General features: G+C 52.7%; 2 protein-coding genes and 1 long non-coding RNA gene across 4 annotated transcripts; all 3 read right to left on the bottom strand.

Annotated features, from left to right (window-relative positions):
* Nucleotides 1-462: 462 nt before the first annotated feature.
* On the bottom strand, nt 463-2,908 carry MFSD5 (major facilitator superfamily domain containing 5). Of its 2 annotated transcripts, none has more exons than XM_005611228.4 (2): nt 2,662-2,908; nt 463-2,075 (listed from the first exon to the last, which is right to left on the bottom strand). In XM_005611228.4, exon 2 carries the CDS (start codon nt 2,055-2,057, stop codon nt 705-707), a length of 1,353 nt encoding a protein of 450 aa, XP_005611285.2. In that variant the 5' UTR covers nt 2,058-2,075; nt 2,662-2,908; the 3' UTR covers nt 463-704. The 2 variants fall into 2 exon arrangements, with proteins under 2 accessions (XP_005611285.2, XP_005611286.2); XM_005611229.4 differs by lacking the exon at nt 2,662-2,908 and adding an exon at nt 2,335-2,605.
* Nucleotides 2,909-5,655: 2,747 nt separating this feature from the next.
* On the bottom strand, nt 5,656-15,958 carry LOC102149318 (uncharacterized). The gene is made up of 3 exons (XR_290484.4): nt 15,813-15,958; nt 11,921-12,168; nt 5,656-6,558 (listed from the first exon to the last, which is right to left on the bottom strand). It is a non-coding gene; the product is annotated as an uncharacterized lncRNA (long non-coding RNA).
* On the bottom strand, nt 8,226-8,844 carry LOC138924826 (sperm mitochondrial-associated cysteine-rich protein). Its single transcript, XM_070271502.1, has one exon. It carries the CDS (start codon nt 8,842-8,844, stop codon nt 8,320-8,322), a length of 525 nt encoding a protein of 174 aa, XP_070127603.1. The 3' UTR covers nt 8,226-8,319.
* Nucleotides 15,959-15,977: the final 19 nt, after the last annotated feature.

The following is a 15,977-nucleotide window of genomic DNA, read 5'->3' as shown; positions in this document are numbered from 1 at the left end:
GGCAAATGGTGCATTCATAGCCACAGAGGCAGAAGGCAGGTAGCACACATGTGCTGAGCCGAAAGCTTCTTCCTGTAGGAAGGCGCTGTTTTGCCCCAAGGGGTGGTTATAGAAGTAACCCAAGCCCCTGAATCTTTGCTCAGTGGCTTGGGCATTTACCCCACATGCTCTAGAGACTGTCTCACCTTGGATATGGAGCAAAGGTTTTGCTTGGCAACTGGGGAGGGTACCTGTCCCCAGGGAAACAAGATATGAGGAACTAGGAGCCTCAGGCATTTCCCATCCATTTCTGCTGAGAGGCAATTAAACAGCTCTCAGTTTATGCTGGAGACAGTCTTAGAGAGGTTAGAAATATAAACCTTCTGCTGGCTAATGCCACCTCCATCCTCAAAACCTCCAGTTGCCCACTCACCAGAAACTACGGAGGTGGGTAGAGGTGAGGATGAGTAAATCCAATCAATGATCGATTAAAAGTGTTTATTTGTAAATGGAAAGGGGAGAAGGAGTCACACAGAGGCAACTTTTGGCATCTTCTTTCCAGGCCATCACCCCCATGTGCTCCCCAACCCAAAGCACTGGCAGGAAGGGGCCCCAGGACAGGCTGAGGGGCCAGACAGTCACAAAGTCAGTCACAGAGATATCTGCACAACCCTGGAGAGGTGGGATTTAAGAGTCCGTCCCAGCCCCCTTGTCCCGGAACAGGGTTAGAGCTCAGGGGCATAGGGCTCCCCAGTGGGTGAGGGCACCCGCAGCTCAGCATCGTGCCTTACCACAGTGAAGAGCCCCACCACCGCCAGTAGAGCCATCACCATGACAGCGGAGCATATGCTGAACATGTTCCGAGTGCCCGTTTTGCGATCACTGTCGTGGAGGACTAGGAGCCCCAGGCAGGCCAGTAAGTGCAGGGGCACGCGAAACCAGTTGAGTACACCAGCTTGCTCTGTCTCAGGGATCACTTTTCTCCGCAGGAAGCTCATGCTGGGAAAGTATAGCCCACAGGCCAATTCGATAAGCAGGAAAGCTATGAAGGACTCCACTGGACTCTCCTGGCCTGGGCTGGTGGAGAAAGTCAACATGAAGAGGGAGAAGACGACGATGAGGACAGCAAGGGAGAGTAGGTGCATGGGCTGAAGGTGGTACCTCTTGGAGGTGGCAATGCGGTACAGGGAAGAGCCGAGCAGGCTGGCTGCCATGAAGCTGGAGAAGATGATGCCCAGCGGGGCCCCATATGGGTCCAGTACAGGTGTCCAGAGGAAGACAAAGATGAAAATGACACTCTCAAACAGGGCCTGTATGGTGCCCAGCAGCAGCACACGGCGGTCTGAGAGGAGGCAGCGCAGGCCCCCAGCACAGGTCCTTGAGAAGGCACGCTGCCGATCATAGTTCTCTCCCCAGTTGTGAAGGGCCAAGGCGCCAGCCAGACCCAAGAGAGGGATGGCAGCCACAAAGGGCGCTACAGGCCCCAGCCCCACCCAGCAGGCCACAGCCTCAGCTGCCACACCTGCCCCTACAGCCAGCACATGGTTCCAGAAGGCAGCTCGGGCAAAGGTAGCTGGGATCCACTCAGCAGGGAAGTCATGCCGTTCCATGTGCTCGTGGATGTACCAGGCCTCGAAGGCCGAGAAGAGCAGAGCTGTGGACAGCCCACCGAGTGCTCGGCCCACCAGCAGCATAAAGTAGTCCCGAGAGAGTTTGGTTAAGCAGCAAAGAGAGTAAGTGAGAGAGAAGAGGACACAAGACTTCTTGCGACCCAGCCAATCCACAAGGGAGGAGGCCACCAGCCCAAAAAGGACTGTGGAGGCAAGGCCACAGACATAGAGGATGGCAATTTGACCCTCCAGGAAGTGGTAATGCTGATAGAGTTTATAGAGGTAGGGGGCCTGGAGCCAGTCAGCTGCCAGGGCCAGGAAGTACACTTGATAGAAGTCCAGTTGAAACCGAAGGAAGGAGGGATTGCTGCAGGCCCTTCCAGGAGGTTTAGCCCGGCATCTTGACAGTTCCAGCCCCAAGCAGGAGGCTAGGAGGACCACAAAGACAAGGTAGGCAGTCACCAGCATGGCCGGTCCCCGGACGACCTGGGGAGAGAAGGGGGGTTCAGAGTCACCTCCATTGCCCGGGTAGCACTGTCAAGGGCTGAGTGCCTAAGCAGAAGGCAGCTCCACCCAACCTCCCTGCTAACTGCAGTTCCCCACCCCTCAACTCCTCTCCCCAAGACTGGAGGGACCAGTTGGGTGGGTGGGAGGAGTGGCCCGCCAGAGCGATCGTCTAGGACACTGTGGGGCAGGGAGGGGTAAGAAGAGAGCGGAGAAGACTGAGCATTCGCCCCACCCTTGCCTGGCAAAGCAAGAGAGTGTCCCTTCAATAATCCCAGCCCCGCAAGCTAAGAGGCTGCTGCCCTCTTCCACAACAGCTTCTGCACACTTCCTTCTACTGCCTCCCATCGTCTCTGGAGAGCCTGTTTTTGCCTAATGTCTCGTCATCTGTCCCGGGCATCCCTCCCGCCCGCGCGAGCCTCTCGAGTTGCTTCAGGGTCACGCGCGGGCATCTCAGATTCCCCCTCCTCCAAGTCACGCCCCTCCCCCCCCCCCGGCGCCCCCTAGCCCGCGCCCAGCGCCCCAGCGCCGTCACACTCGCCCGCGCCGCGCCTAGACGTCATCTCACCTGCTGCCCCGGTCTGCGGGGACGCTCCGGACACGTCCGGCTCCAGGCCGCCCGGCCGCCCTGGCCGCTCTACCTCCGGCTCCGGCTCCGGCTTGGGTTCCAGCGGCGCACCCGCCCCTCGCAGCCTGCTTCCGGGAGCCTGACAGGCCTCTGGCGGCCGCCATGATGGCCCCGTCACGTGACGGGGGCGCGGCGCTCAAGCCCCGCCCCTGCTCCGCCTTCTTGCCCCCGCCCGCGCGCGGAACTCCGGGCGCCCACCCGGGGGCGTCCAGAGGCGGTGCCGGTGGCTGCTCCCGGTCGGGCTCCGACCGCTGCCGCCCCGTGATGCCCGTTGGTTCCTCTCCCGGATACCTGCGGGGCCACTCCGAAATAAAGACGCATTTTCTGTCTCCCTCTCTCCGTGCCGTGGGTGAGAGAGCGCACCTGTGCCCGGGAAGATGCCCGCCGTCCCCCAGAGCCCGGGGCTGGAGCTTCCTACGGAACGCCGCTGCCCCGAGCCGGCAGGGGCTCCTCAGTTTCCCTCCTCTCCCACTGTATTGACCTCCAGAGGCCAGCAGTCAGTATGGCCCAGACACCTGAGGGAGGCAGTGTGGTGTAAAGGACTTGGACGCAGGTTTGCTGACAGACTGCCGCTCCGACCCCATCCCTATCACTTACCAGCTGTGTGGCCTCGGGCAAGCCACATAGCTTCTCAGTGTCCCAGTCTGTTTGTCTGCAATCACAGAAGAGCAGTACTCAAATAAAAAGGCTAAGGTTCAGCGGGAATGGAGAGTTAAGATCTTTAGCCCTGGAGTTAAATGCCCACCTTCTGCCATGTAGGAGCTGTGTTACCCTAGAAAGGTTATTTAACCTCTCTCTCGCCTTAGTATCATCTTCTTGAAACCGTCCAATGGCTTCCCATCTCACTAAGCATAAAAGCTGAAATATGTATTATATTTTTCTTTGTTGAGGAAGATTGGCCCTGAGCTAACATCTGTTGCCAATTTTCCTCTTTTTGTTTGAGGAAGATTGTTGCTGAGCTAACATCTGTGCCAATCTTCCTCTATTTTTTGTATGTGGGACACTGCCACAGCATAGGTTGATGAGTGGTGTGAAGGTCCGTGCCCAGGATCTGAGTCCTTGAACCTAACCACTATGCCACCGGGTTGGCCTCCCAGAAGTCTTATAATGGCCTACAAAGCCCTCTGTCCTCTGTCACATCTCTGATCTACCCTCCTATAGTTCTTTCTCCTACACTTTCTACTCCATCTACACTGGCTACCGTCAAGGCCTTGGCACGCTGTGCCCTGTAAGGTTCTGTTTCTTCTCCCAGATATCCACATGGTTCCCTCCCTCAGCCCCACCAGTTCTCTGTTCAAATGTCGCCTTATCAGAGAGGCCTTCCTGGGTCATCCTGTTTAAAATAGCAACACCGCCACCTTCCCTACGGTAATCTACCTGCTTTCCTTCCAACTCTCTATTCTCCTTTGCTGCATTTTCTCCGTAGCACTTAACACCATTTGGCACACTATATATTTTACTTATTTACTGTCTCTTCTCCCAACAGATTTTTATCTGTTTTGTTCACTTGTATTCCCAGTACTTAAAGCAGTTATTGGCATTAAGAAAATTCAGTAAACATTTGATGAACAAATTAATGAATAAGTTAATCCATGTAAATTGCTCTAAAAAGTGCTGGCCCACATTAGCTGGTGACACTTATCAAACAGTTATTATGTACCTAAGCTCTGTTGTAAGAAGTCCTGGGCCACCTGCTTTGGATGAATTATTTAACTGTCACAACAACCCAGAAGATAAGTACTATTACTATCCTTCAGAGTTTGAAAAGTTAGGTAGCATGCCCAGAGCCACATGGTAAGAGGTAGAGTCAGAAGTGGGACCCAGATCTTTCCAATTCCATGCTCATACGGTATCTGAGAAGATAAAAGAGTTCCCCCACCTGCACAGGTGATGCGTAAATGTCAGTTTCTTTTATACTAAAGCTTGGAGGGTAGAGGAAGTGAGAGTCTAGGATTACATCTCGAGAAATACTTTCTTATGATAAAGTAAACAGCTGAGATTTAGAGTTTTTCTTTTTTTTTTTCCTTTTTCTCCCCAAAGCCCTCTGCTACACAGTTGTGTATTTTTAGTTGTAGGTCCTTCTAGTTGTGGCATGTGGGATGCCGTCTCAACATAGCCTGACAAGCAATGCCATGTCCGCGCCCAGGATTTGAACTGGCGAAACCTTGGGCTGCCGAACCAGAGCGCTCGAACCTAAACACTCAGCCAGGCCACGGGGCGGGCCCCAACAGCTGGGATTTATATCTGACAAGTTCTAGAGTGCCTTTATCCTTACCTGGTGAACTTGTAGAAAGTAGAAAGGGGTAGTGGTTCCCATGCATTCATCTAGAAACACAAAGACTCAAAAATCATGATCTCCCGAGGGTCATTCAGTGAGTGAGCGTATGGGGGGACCCAAATGCCCTCCATTTCAGTCCTGGACCGAAGCCCCTTGAACTCATGATGCTCAGTCTCTCAATTCTTGGTGGTCTTTTCTTTGGGGGTGGACGTCATCCTGAATGAAGGCAGGAAGTGGGACAGGACAGCCTTACATTCCAGCCTTCTGTTTTCCAAGACAGAGGCCAGTTTTCTCCCATTATTGAGTTGCATTTTGCTCAGAAGCACCTGATAGAGAAAGACTTACAGCGAGATTACATTATTCTGGATTATCTTTATTTGTTGTAGGACCTATTCAAAATATCTTAACTCTTTAAGGTGCCCCTGGCCCCTCAGAGCTGTAAAGCACAGCTGGGAAAGGTCCTAATGATGGGAAATGTGCTGGCAGAGGCATGGAGGGGATAAAGGGCAGCCTATGTGCACAATCCATCTCTAGGACTCGCTTCTGGTAAAGGGCAGGGAGGGCTGTGTGTGGGAATCACAGGGGAAGTCCTGGCCTTCAGGGCAGGTGGGGAGGATGCTTTGGGAAATACTAGGAACCACACTTTCCAGAGGAGCATCGTTTAAAACTTTTATTATGAAGATGTCCAAACCTACACAAAAATAGAGAGCATAGTTCCATGAACCTATATATCCTTAATTCAACAATATTGACTTTTTCACTATGTTCTTTCTATTCCTTTCTTTCTGTCCTTTTTTATTTGCTGAAATGTTGAAAATTAAATATGTCACTTCATTCCATATTTCAGTTTGCATCTCTAGGAAATAAGGACTTTTTCTTACATAACCCCAGAGCCATTTTTACATCTAACAAAATCAACACTGATTCCTTGGCATCATAAATACTCAGTCCATAATTAAATGTCCCCAACTGTCTGCAAATGTCTTTTTTGCAATTGGGTTGTCCAAATCAGGAACCATCAAGGTCCACATGTTCCACGTGGTAATTGTCTTTTCATGTCCCCTCTCACTTTCCCTCCCCCAGCTGTTAACTAGTTGAAGAAATTGGGTCAGATTTCCATAGAATGTCCCACATTCTGGATGTGTCTTCTTACTTCCTCATTGTGTCATTTAATTTGTCCCTCCATCCCCAGTATTAAATGGAGGTCAGCTCTAGAGGTTCGATCAGCGTCATGTTCAGTTTTTTGGTTTGTTTCTTTGTTTGGCACATCCTTCCTAGGTAGTGGTGGGTGCCTCAGGTTGCATCACATCAGGAGGTACATGTGTGTGCTTGTGCCCCTTTCAGTGAAGCTAAGATTCATCAGTAGGGTCAGTGTTGACAGCTGAGTTCCTCCATTGTAAAGTTGTCCATCAAGCACCACTGATGGTTCTTGCTTTGGCCAGTTATTTCATTAGGGGTTGCAAAGTGGTGATTTTTCTTATTCCATATTCCTTCCACATTAGCTGGAATTCTTCTGTAAATAAGATGTTTTCTCCACCACTTAGAGCTATTCGGCTACCCTGAAATACAATTTACACAGGACAGGAAGCATAAATACTTAATTCTTTGTCTTTTTAATTACCAATTTTCAGAATAAGAAGTTGGGAGAAGCATCATTTTTGAAAAGGTTTGGGCTTAGGGCTGAGGAGGAATGAATGGATTGGATAGTGGGTAGGAAAAGAAGGGACTATTCTGGTAGCTGTGTCCAGCCCTTGCTCACTTTAGGGCTCGAGGTGTGTGTGGGACAGACAGACACTGGAGGGCTCGACGTCTTGGCCCTTGGGCAGCAATGAGATGGGCATCACACAGGCCTGGTGTGCAGACAGCTGCAGGGCCCAGGGAGAGAGAGAGAGCTAGAGATGGGGAGGCAGAAAGAGAGCTAGGAAGTGAGGAAACAGGCGACACAGAAGACAGGAAAAGAGACAAAGACAAAAGGGAAACAGAAATGAAAGAGATCACAAATGAAATGGACCCAGCAGCAGAAGAGCACAGAAACCTGGGGAGATATGAGCTGGATCAAAAGACCATGGAAGAAAAGAGACACGCAGACATGGATTGAGAAGCGAGGGGAGAAAGAAAAGACATATATGTTGAGCAGATTTTAGATTAGAAGGGGAAAAAAGAGGGAAGAAGAAACAGAGGGATGGAAAGTGGGGAAAACAGATGTAGAGACACAAATTAGGTGAAGGCAGAATGTCTCAGTGATAGAAAGGACACAGAAATAGAGAGAGTGACAGAGAAAGACAAAAGGAAGTATAAACAGAGAGAGAGAGAGGAAAGAACAAAGGGTCCCAGAGAAGGAGGTGGAGAAAGAGAAGATTGAAAGAGACGAGTGTCAGAGAACTTGAGAAATGTGGGGGAGGGCTTAGGGGCTCCCAGCTTCAGATCCAGTCCCAGGCAGATACTTGGGTCTCTCACTTCCAGTTTCCCCTTGGTGGCTTCTGCAAACTCCCAGCCCCAGCCCCAGGGACAACTAGCGATGTGTGGATAGGACCTTTGGGAGCCTGAGGGAAGGGTTCCCAGCTTCCCTCCCCTACATGCCAGATGAGCATGGATGTCACAGATGGGATTATTGCTGGAAGATTGAGGTCATGAGGCTGGGTGAGCGCTCAGAGATTTGAAAGACAAGACACCTGCGCAGAGACCACGGGGTTCCTAGAAGCAAAGGACCATGAAGGATGTCATGATATCCACCAGGAGGGAGGAGCCAGGAACTTTCCGCTCAGCCTCCTCTTCTGGTCCAAGAGCCATAGGCCTTCTTTGCTTGGCTCAAGATAAGAGGTAAGGGGTCCAGAGACTCTTGGGTCTGTCAGGGAAATGGGTGGAGGTCCAAGATGCCAGATGTGGCCCCTGGACAGGGGACCCCCTACTACCTCTAGAAGAAGAATCCTTCTTATCCATGCAAACTGCAGAAGAGATGAGCCAAGAAGAGTCTCCAGTGGAGGCTGACTAGAGTGGGAAAATGGCCAACTTGCTCACCTTCAGGGGCCAAGGAGGAGGCCCTGAGAAGAACACTTTCCAATCCAGAAGTTGCAGAAGAGGAGGTTCTGGAACCAGCAGGAGCACGCCCAGAAACTGACTTCAAACAGATGCTCTGCTGTCACCCCAGAACTGAGGGGGAGGCTGGGGACTCTGAGCAGTGTGCTGCCCCTACCTGCCTGGGCGAGGGGTCTAGCTGATTCCTCTCTTCACTCTGCCCAGAGCTTCTGCCTCCCTCCTGAAGAAGCAGCTCCAGCAGTGCTCCGGGGGACTGACAATCTCTCAGGTGGGCAACAGCCCACCTAGACTATGAGACAGTGCCTCTGAGAGGGGCGTTGTCCCCTGGAGCAGCAGTTACAGCGGCCAATGGAGCCTGGAGGCCCCCAGGCAGCCCCCCGGCCACAGCCACAGCTGTCACTGCAGCCCAAGCAGGAGGTCGGACAGGAAGCTCGGCCCTTGGAGCAAGGGTAATTGGGACAAGGGGAGAGGTGGCAGCAGGTCACCTGTGGACCAGGGCATGGGATGCAGGAGCTGTGGGGACAAGTCGAGGGAGGACAGGCAGGGCAAGGAGGGCAGGGAGGGCAGGAGCAGGTACAGGGTGGGCCAGGGAGGCTGGGACAGGAGGGGCACGTAGCTGCATAAGAGGGATAGGCAGTGCCAGAACAGGTGGGAGGGGGACAGCCAGGGCAGGGGCAGGCACAGACAGAGGGCTGACAGGACAGACAAGGAGAGGCAGTTGGTGGGCCGTGCCCAGAGGGGATAGGGGGCTGTTGGTGGGTGGCCTTCTTGTTCCGAGGCCCCAAGCGTAGGCCCAGAGAGAAGTCCATTCAGCTGCAGGAGCGGCCAGGCTGGGGGGTTGGGTGGAGGGGAGGGCAGGGGTGGAGGAGGAGGGGCGGACTGTGGGGGGCAGGATTAAAGCTAAGACACTTCTGAGCCTTGCTGAGCCTGCAGGGAGCTCAGACCTCCCCATCCAGCCCCCCCTTTCAGGCCTGCCCAGCAGTGCTCTCCTGCAGCCCTCCCCTACACTGGAAACCCTCCAAGTGCATCAGACCAGGACCCGTTCTTCAAATATGATGTGCACTTTCATGCCTCCAGGCCTTTGTCCACACTGTTCCTTCTGCTCAGAGTACCCTTTCTCTTTCCTCCACCTGGCAAGGTCTTATCATCTCTGAAGTCTTCCCCTTTATTCAATCAAAAAGTGTTTCCTGAGCTCCAGGCACCTGACACCTGCCTGGGTAAGGACCTCTGCCCATCACTCTCCAGCCCTGATGGCCAGAGGGGAGTTAAGAAGGAAGCAGCAGCAGCAGGAGAGCTCTGAGACTGAGCCAGGGATGTTGGTGGGAGCTGGCAGCAGAGGGAGGATGTCTAGTTCTGGGACTTTCCAGATAGGGCAAGACCCAGGTGTGGGTGTAGGGCTGCCCGGCTGTCTCTGGGAGACTGACAACCAGCCTGGACAATTATTATTTGAGGGCCTATCGTGCAACAGGCACTGGCCATAGTAGTGAACAAGACAGTTAAGTATCCTCTCTTATGGAGCTCTGATAAATGTGAGGGGTGGGGTGGGGTGGGGGCCAAAACCAAACAGATACAGTGTAGACGAACAGATATATTAGCTTAGGTCACAACATGAAAATGTCTATGAACATAACAGGGTGATGCGATAGAAGTGACTCGAGAGGTGGGCCCATCAGGAGGGACAGCTAGACAGGCCCCAAACAGTCAGGTACAACAGCCCTTAAGGGTTTTGTGGGGAGATAGAGTCTGTCAAGCCTTGGCAGACCAGAGGAGAGCTGCCTGAGGCTGAGCGGAACCAAGGTGGCTGGGCTATGGAGAAAATGACGCTTGGAAGGGAATAGGAGTGCTGGAGGTTGTGATCTGAAATTCAGTGGCAAGGGACACTGCCACCAAGAAGTGACATTTTAGCAAAGACCTGAAGGAAGTAAGGCAGTGAGCCATGGAGATATCTAGTGGAAGAACATTCTAGAGAGGCGGGACAGCAAGTGCAAAGAGCAAAGAGGAGAGTCATAACGGCAGAGGTAGAGAGCAAAGCAGAGCCCTGCGAGCCACGGCAGGGACTTGGGTCTTATTCCAAGGAACAGGGAAACCACTGAGGATTTTAGGCAAGAAAATGAATGGGTCTTCTTGGTCCTACACCTGCTCCTGGTTGGGATGTTCTGCTTCTGGTGTAATTGGTACAACCGTTTTGGAAAGCAGTTGGTCTTATTTGATAAAATTGAGATTGCTTGTACATACACTTCAATTCTTAGTTTTATAGCCTAGAAAAACTCTTGCATGTATGTTCTGGGAAAATGAACAAGAATGTTCTTAACAGTACTGTTTACAATAGCCCAAACTGAAAAACACTCAAACATCCACCAACAGTAGAATTAAAAAACAAATTCTGGTATATTTATGCAGCTGAATACTATGCAACAATAATAAAAGACAGTTATGTGCAACCACTTGGATATATCTCATGAACAAAGAAGTTGAACAAAATAAGTAAGACACGAAAAGAGTAATCAGTCTCATTCAATTCACATAAACCTCAAAAACAAGAAAACTAAGCAATATTGTTTAGGGATGCATACAGAGGTGGTAAAACTAAAGAAAAACAAGGAAATAATTATCACAAAAGTCAGATGGTGGTTACTTCTTAGGGGAGGGAGAGGATTATGGGAGGGACACATGGGAGCTTCTGGAGTGCAGGAAATACTCTTTCTTAGGCTGGATGACAGTTAAATAGGTATTCACTTTATTCCAGTTTATCTGTACATTGTTCATAATATATGTACGTATTCTTTACAGAAAGAGAAAATAGAAGTGCCATCTCTTTCTCTGCTCCATGCCACCTTGTTCAGATCATTATGCTGAAGTTAGATACTTCCCAGTCCATACATCTGTCTTTCCCACCAGACCTGGAGGACAGCCACTTTCCCTGTATTTCTGACATCTATCAGTGCTGGTGTGTGGCAGATGCTTCATAAATGTTGCTGAATTGAATTGAATTGAATTTCCCAAGTCTCTCATCCCCCAGGGACATGGGCAGCTGCAGAAGCCTGCCGTGGTGGAGAGAGCTCAGGAGCAAGACCTGAGTTCCCATCTTAGCTCTGCCACTTTCTAGCTGTGTGATATTGGGCAAGTCACTTAACCTTTCTGGTTATCAGCTCTCTCTTCTGTGAAATGGGAATGATAATTGCTATGTCTCTGGACTGCTGTGTGGATTAGCGAGTAATGTACAAGCCTGGCACGATAGCAGGTGCTCAAGAAAGGACAGCTTCCCTCCCTCCTCCCCACAACCCCACATCTTCTCATCAAAGGACTGCGCTAGAAGGGGTAGCCAGACATCAAAGACGGGCCCAGAGAGTGGACCCACATCCTTGGGGCCCCTTGGGGCTAAGGCAGAGATGTAGTCTGGTGAAGAGCTGGCAGACAGGGAGATCCAATTAAAGCTGAACAGATCCCAGGCAGTTGGTGGGAGTTGGCAAGGGAGGTAGGACACCAGGGTTCTGGGAGTTTCCATCCAAGGGAAGTCCCAGGTGTGGGTGCGGGGGTGCCAGGCTGGCCCCACCCAACACCTTGGCCCCAGGGGATATGGGCACAGAGAGGAAAGTGGGTCAGAGCAGGTCTGGAACTTAACCCCATTGGTCCCAGGACCTCCTTGCCAGCTCTGGAGGAGGCACAGCCACAGAGAAGCCTGCTCCTTCCTCCAAAAGGCCCTCTATTGCTTTTCTTCGGAAAGGAAGAAGTTTAGAGTCTTGGAACCTTGGTGCCTGGGCCAGAGGAACGGGAAGCCCCCCAGTGGACAGAGGAGAGATAACCCCCTAACCCCTGGATGGAGGTTCTGTACAAACGCAGAGCTCCCCACCCATGTGGTGCCTGGCAGACACCTGGAGCACTCACCTCACACGCTCTGCAGCTTTGGAGGCAGACAGGCTCCTCTTTCCAGGGAGTAGGACAGGTCAGGGCTGGATCAGAGATGGGGAGGGCAGGCGGCAGAACAGCTCAGAGGAGAAGCCTTTTCTGTCTGGTGAGACTCCAGCTCGGCAAACGCAGGCATCCCTCACCCTGAGGGATCTGCCAACAACGTGGGGCCTTGTTTTCCGTATACGACCTCAGGCCTAGGCCTATCTGTGCCTCTACTTCTCTTTCTGGAGGAGGAGATGAAGGGATGGGTAGAATCATTCCAGGGCAGAGTCAGCAGGTGTCCCAGTGTCCTGCTTTGGCCATTAGGAGGTGCTTACCATCCCTTCCTTGCAACATATCGAAATCCAGGTGGGGAGCAGGAATGGAGGGTCCCTCTTCTTTCTGGGGGAGCAGGGTGGCTGGGAGCCCAGACCCTGGTTCCAGGGCCCCCTTTCTCTCCACTCTCCTCAATTTTTCCCAGAAGCCTTTCCTGATCTGCTTAACTGGAGGACAATCCTACTGTCCATTCTGATGGTACCTTATGCATCTCCATGCTGGTTATCACTTGCAATTTTGTGGATAGTTGGGTTAATGTCTGACTCCTGCACTGGACTATGAGCCTGCAAGGGCAGGGACATTACCTGGGTACTCCCAGGGCCTAGCACAGTGCTTGGCACACAGTAGATGCTTAATAAAGATTTGTTGAATTAATAAATGGTGCATGTTCAGGGAAGACATTCCTAGAGTTCTTAAGGCTAGCCCTAAAATCCTGGGCTTCAAATTCAAGACTTCATTCTATGTGGGCATCTGAGCAGCACTGGGGCTGGTAAGGACCTTCCACACACAAGCTCATTCAGCAGGAGAGCCGACAGACTGGGCAAGCAGCAGAATAGGCCTGGTACAAGGGGTGGAACTGAGCGAGGACATGGGGCAGGGCTGGCACCAGCCTTGGCACAGAGCAGGCCTAGGGGGAGAAGGTGAGAGAGGAGGGGAGGAAGGGAAAGAAGACACGTGTTGTACAAAACATGTTTGCATCATGCTCTCCCGGGTGCCCTGGTCTCCAAGCCCCGACGGCACTTCCATGCCTTAATGATGTCCTTGGGGGTTGTAACATAGCTCCCCTCACCTCGCACAGACATCTGCCAGCCCCCTCTGAGTGTGGCACAGGACATCCCCCAGCATCAGACTGGGCATGCGAAAGTTACCTATCAGTATCCTGATGCTGGTGGGGAGGGGGCAAGCGTGACAATTAAGGGTGAGGCAATACAGCAAAGGCAAGGCAGGTAGGACAGACGTCTGGATCCGTTTCCTCCCTTGCAGTCTCTCCTTTCTGGTCTTTGTGATGAGGGAAGCAAAGGAAGCCTGGTTCTAGGGCCCCCAAGATATCATTTCTCCAAGTTGCCAGGGTGACCAAGTGGAGCAGCCACAAACAGAGCAAAGCCTAGAAATAGGGATGACCCAAGAAAAAGAAATGAGAAGAGCTCTCTCCACAAGTTTCCAGAATGGGAGGCCCTCTTCCCAAGCCTCCCCCTGGAACCCCTGGACAGAAGATTGGCTCCACTGCAAGACAGAGAAGAGTTGGGACCCCTCACAATGCGCCCCTCTCCCCTGCTCCCCAATCGGCCTGGGCTTTTTGGCTTGACTTGTGAACAGACCCCAGTCATTGGGTCCTGGGAGGGGCGGGGGCAGAGGTGAGGCAATCCTGAGGGGAGGGGCCAGCATAGGGCGAGTCTTCCTGAGCATTGCCCCCTGGCTCCTGTCGTTGGCTGGGGACCGAGGAGGCCGCCAGAAGGGCGGAGCCACAGTTGCCAAGACTAATGGATGGACAAACACCCACCAGAGACAAAGACAGAGGCAGACAGACAGACAAAGCAAGACAAAGAGGAGGGCAGACATAGATGGAATTCTAGACCCACTCTCTCTTTTCAGGCTACTAACAGTGTTCTGTCCCCGTTTTAGCTACCTTGTCCCCATCTGCTACCCCAGCTGCACAGTCTTACAACTCTAGCACTTGGCCTGGGGACCAGCCCCTGAGCCCCTCTAAGGAGAAGGGGAAGAGTTGAGAAAGGAGATACCCAGCAGGGAGAACGTCACAGGGGTGGTGCTTGGTCCTGGATCAGGATGCCCCCGCCAGGGACCAGGGAGGGAGTGGTGCCCTTGCCCAGTTCATGAGGACAGGAGACTCATTCACTGTAAACCAAGTACAGATGTGCTGGGAGGGGGAGGGGGAATTGGGGCCACATTTGCAAACCGCAGCTGGGCCCACCCTCCTTCTACCAGCTACCACCACCAGGGCAGGAAGGGGTAACTTTGCAGCCTCCTGGCAGCAACCCTGCCACACAGGATGGGCGCCATCCCACCCCCGCCTGGATGCCTGGGTCCAACTCCCTGACACCCACTCCTCCCACACTGCTGAGAGCTGCTCCCAGGGAAACCAAGAAACGTCAACAGCAGCCAGGCCACTTGGGGACGGGGCCCTGGAGTACCTATTCCCAGCTCTTCCCACCCCTGGAGTGAAAGGAAGGGCCTTGTCTGCAGCCCCATTGACATCTCCTGTTCCTGAGAGGGCCACAGCACACCCCTTCTTTCTGCCTCCCCTTCACCTGACCCTGCCTACAGAAAGTGACCTTTTGCTAAAAGAGTAAATCTTAAAAGTTCTCATGACAAGAAAAAAAAATTGTAACTATGTGAGATGATGGATGTTAATTAACTTATGTGGTAATCCTTTTGCAATATACACATATATCAAACCATTATGTTGTACACCTTAAACTAACACAATGTTATATGTCAATCATATCTGAAGAAAACTGGAAAAAAATCCCAAACTTTAAAACAAAAATTTTTTGGAAATGGCAAAAAAAAAAAGCAGTCTTTCCCAAGAAGGAGGACACCTGGCCCCCAGAGTGGCAGCAAGGACAGTGCAGACTAATTCCAGTATGGAAAATGTGACGTGACCAGGAGTCCACATCCCCAGTGCTGGCCACCCTGGGATCGTTGCTGGGGAAGTCCTTTGGGTGCCTCTCTCCAGCCTAGCCCAGCCCACTGCTGCTCCCACTTTCTCACTCCCACCCCTAATCGCCATCGGAGTGTTTGGGGTCCACGCACAGAGCTTGGACTTCAGACCCCTTCTCTTCTCTCCCTCTGTCCTCAGTAGAATGGAGACTGAAACCCCCGGATTTCCACCCTCGGCTGAGAGTCTGTGGTGGTCATGTTGAAGTCAGAGAATGTCCCCATGAGACACTGCCACTGACTCTGGGCACATGCACACGCGCACACACAGAGTCAAACATTGGTGGCGCATCTCCGAGGCAGGCAGGCAGGCAGGCACTGGTTAAGGCAGACACACACCCTCTGCTTGGGCTTTCTCTCTCACACCCAGCCCCAGGCTCCTCCCACTCCCAGCTACAGTTCCTCCTGCCCTCCTCCCCAGCCTCTTCCCCTTCAGATCCAAGCCTAAAGGTGGGGACAACATTGGCAGCCAGGGACTCAGGCGCTCTAACTCCTGGAGCTTACTCAAAGCAGGGTGAGAGGGAGGAGGTGTTGGAGCCAGGCGTCAGCACCCCCAAACCCCCACAGGTTAAACGCGTTTGCTCCTGGGACCAAAGGACCATCTAGTGTAGGCAAGGGGAAGGAGAGACTACTTTGACCTGCAGGTGAAGGCTACGCAAAGGGCAAAGACAGTGGCATCTGCTCTGTCATACCCCTGCCCCATCTCTCCACCCCTGGGAGGACAGGGATACAGCTCCCATTGCCTACCCTGGGGAGGGACCAGCGACTGGCGTCACAGAACCACAGCCTGGCCAGAGAATTCAACCAGTCCCCCCAAATGGCAGGAAGGGAAAAGTGCCAGAGAGAAAGGGTGGCATCATGGGCTCAGGACACTGACCTCTTCTGCCAGCCTTGCCCGGCCTCCCGGGGATGGAGCCACGGAAGCCCAGCAAATGGGAGGGGCAGAGACCCAGGCGTCCTGGGCCGCCCCGCCCAGTCCCCCTCCCCCCTGCCCCCCAGCCCTAGGGCACCAAGGAGGGAGCCAGGCAGGGGCAGGCGGCAG

This window comes from Equus caballus, chromosome 6 (assembly GCF_041296265.1).
Source record: "Equus caballus isolate H_3958 breed thoroughbred chromosome 6, TB-T2T, whole genome shotgun sequence".
In the NCBI taxonomy this organism is placed as follows: Eukaryota; Metazoa; Chordata; class Mammalia; order Perissodactyla; family Equidae; genus Equus; species Equus caballus.
This window is presented reverse-complemented; position numbering and strand designations above follow the sequence as displayed.

What these genes read in the sequence shown, in the direction of transcription:
- LOC138924826 (XM_070271502.1), bottom strand. Translation starts at nt 8,844, where the DNA reads ATGGACTTCTCTCTGGGCCTACGCTTGGGGCCTCGGAACAAGAAGGCC.
- MFSD5 (XM_005611228.4), bottom strand. Translation starts at nt 2,057, where the DNA reads ATGCTGGTGACTGCCTACCTTGTCTTTGTGGTCCTCCTAGCCTCCTGC.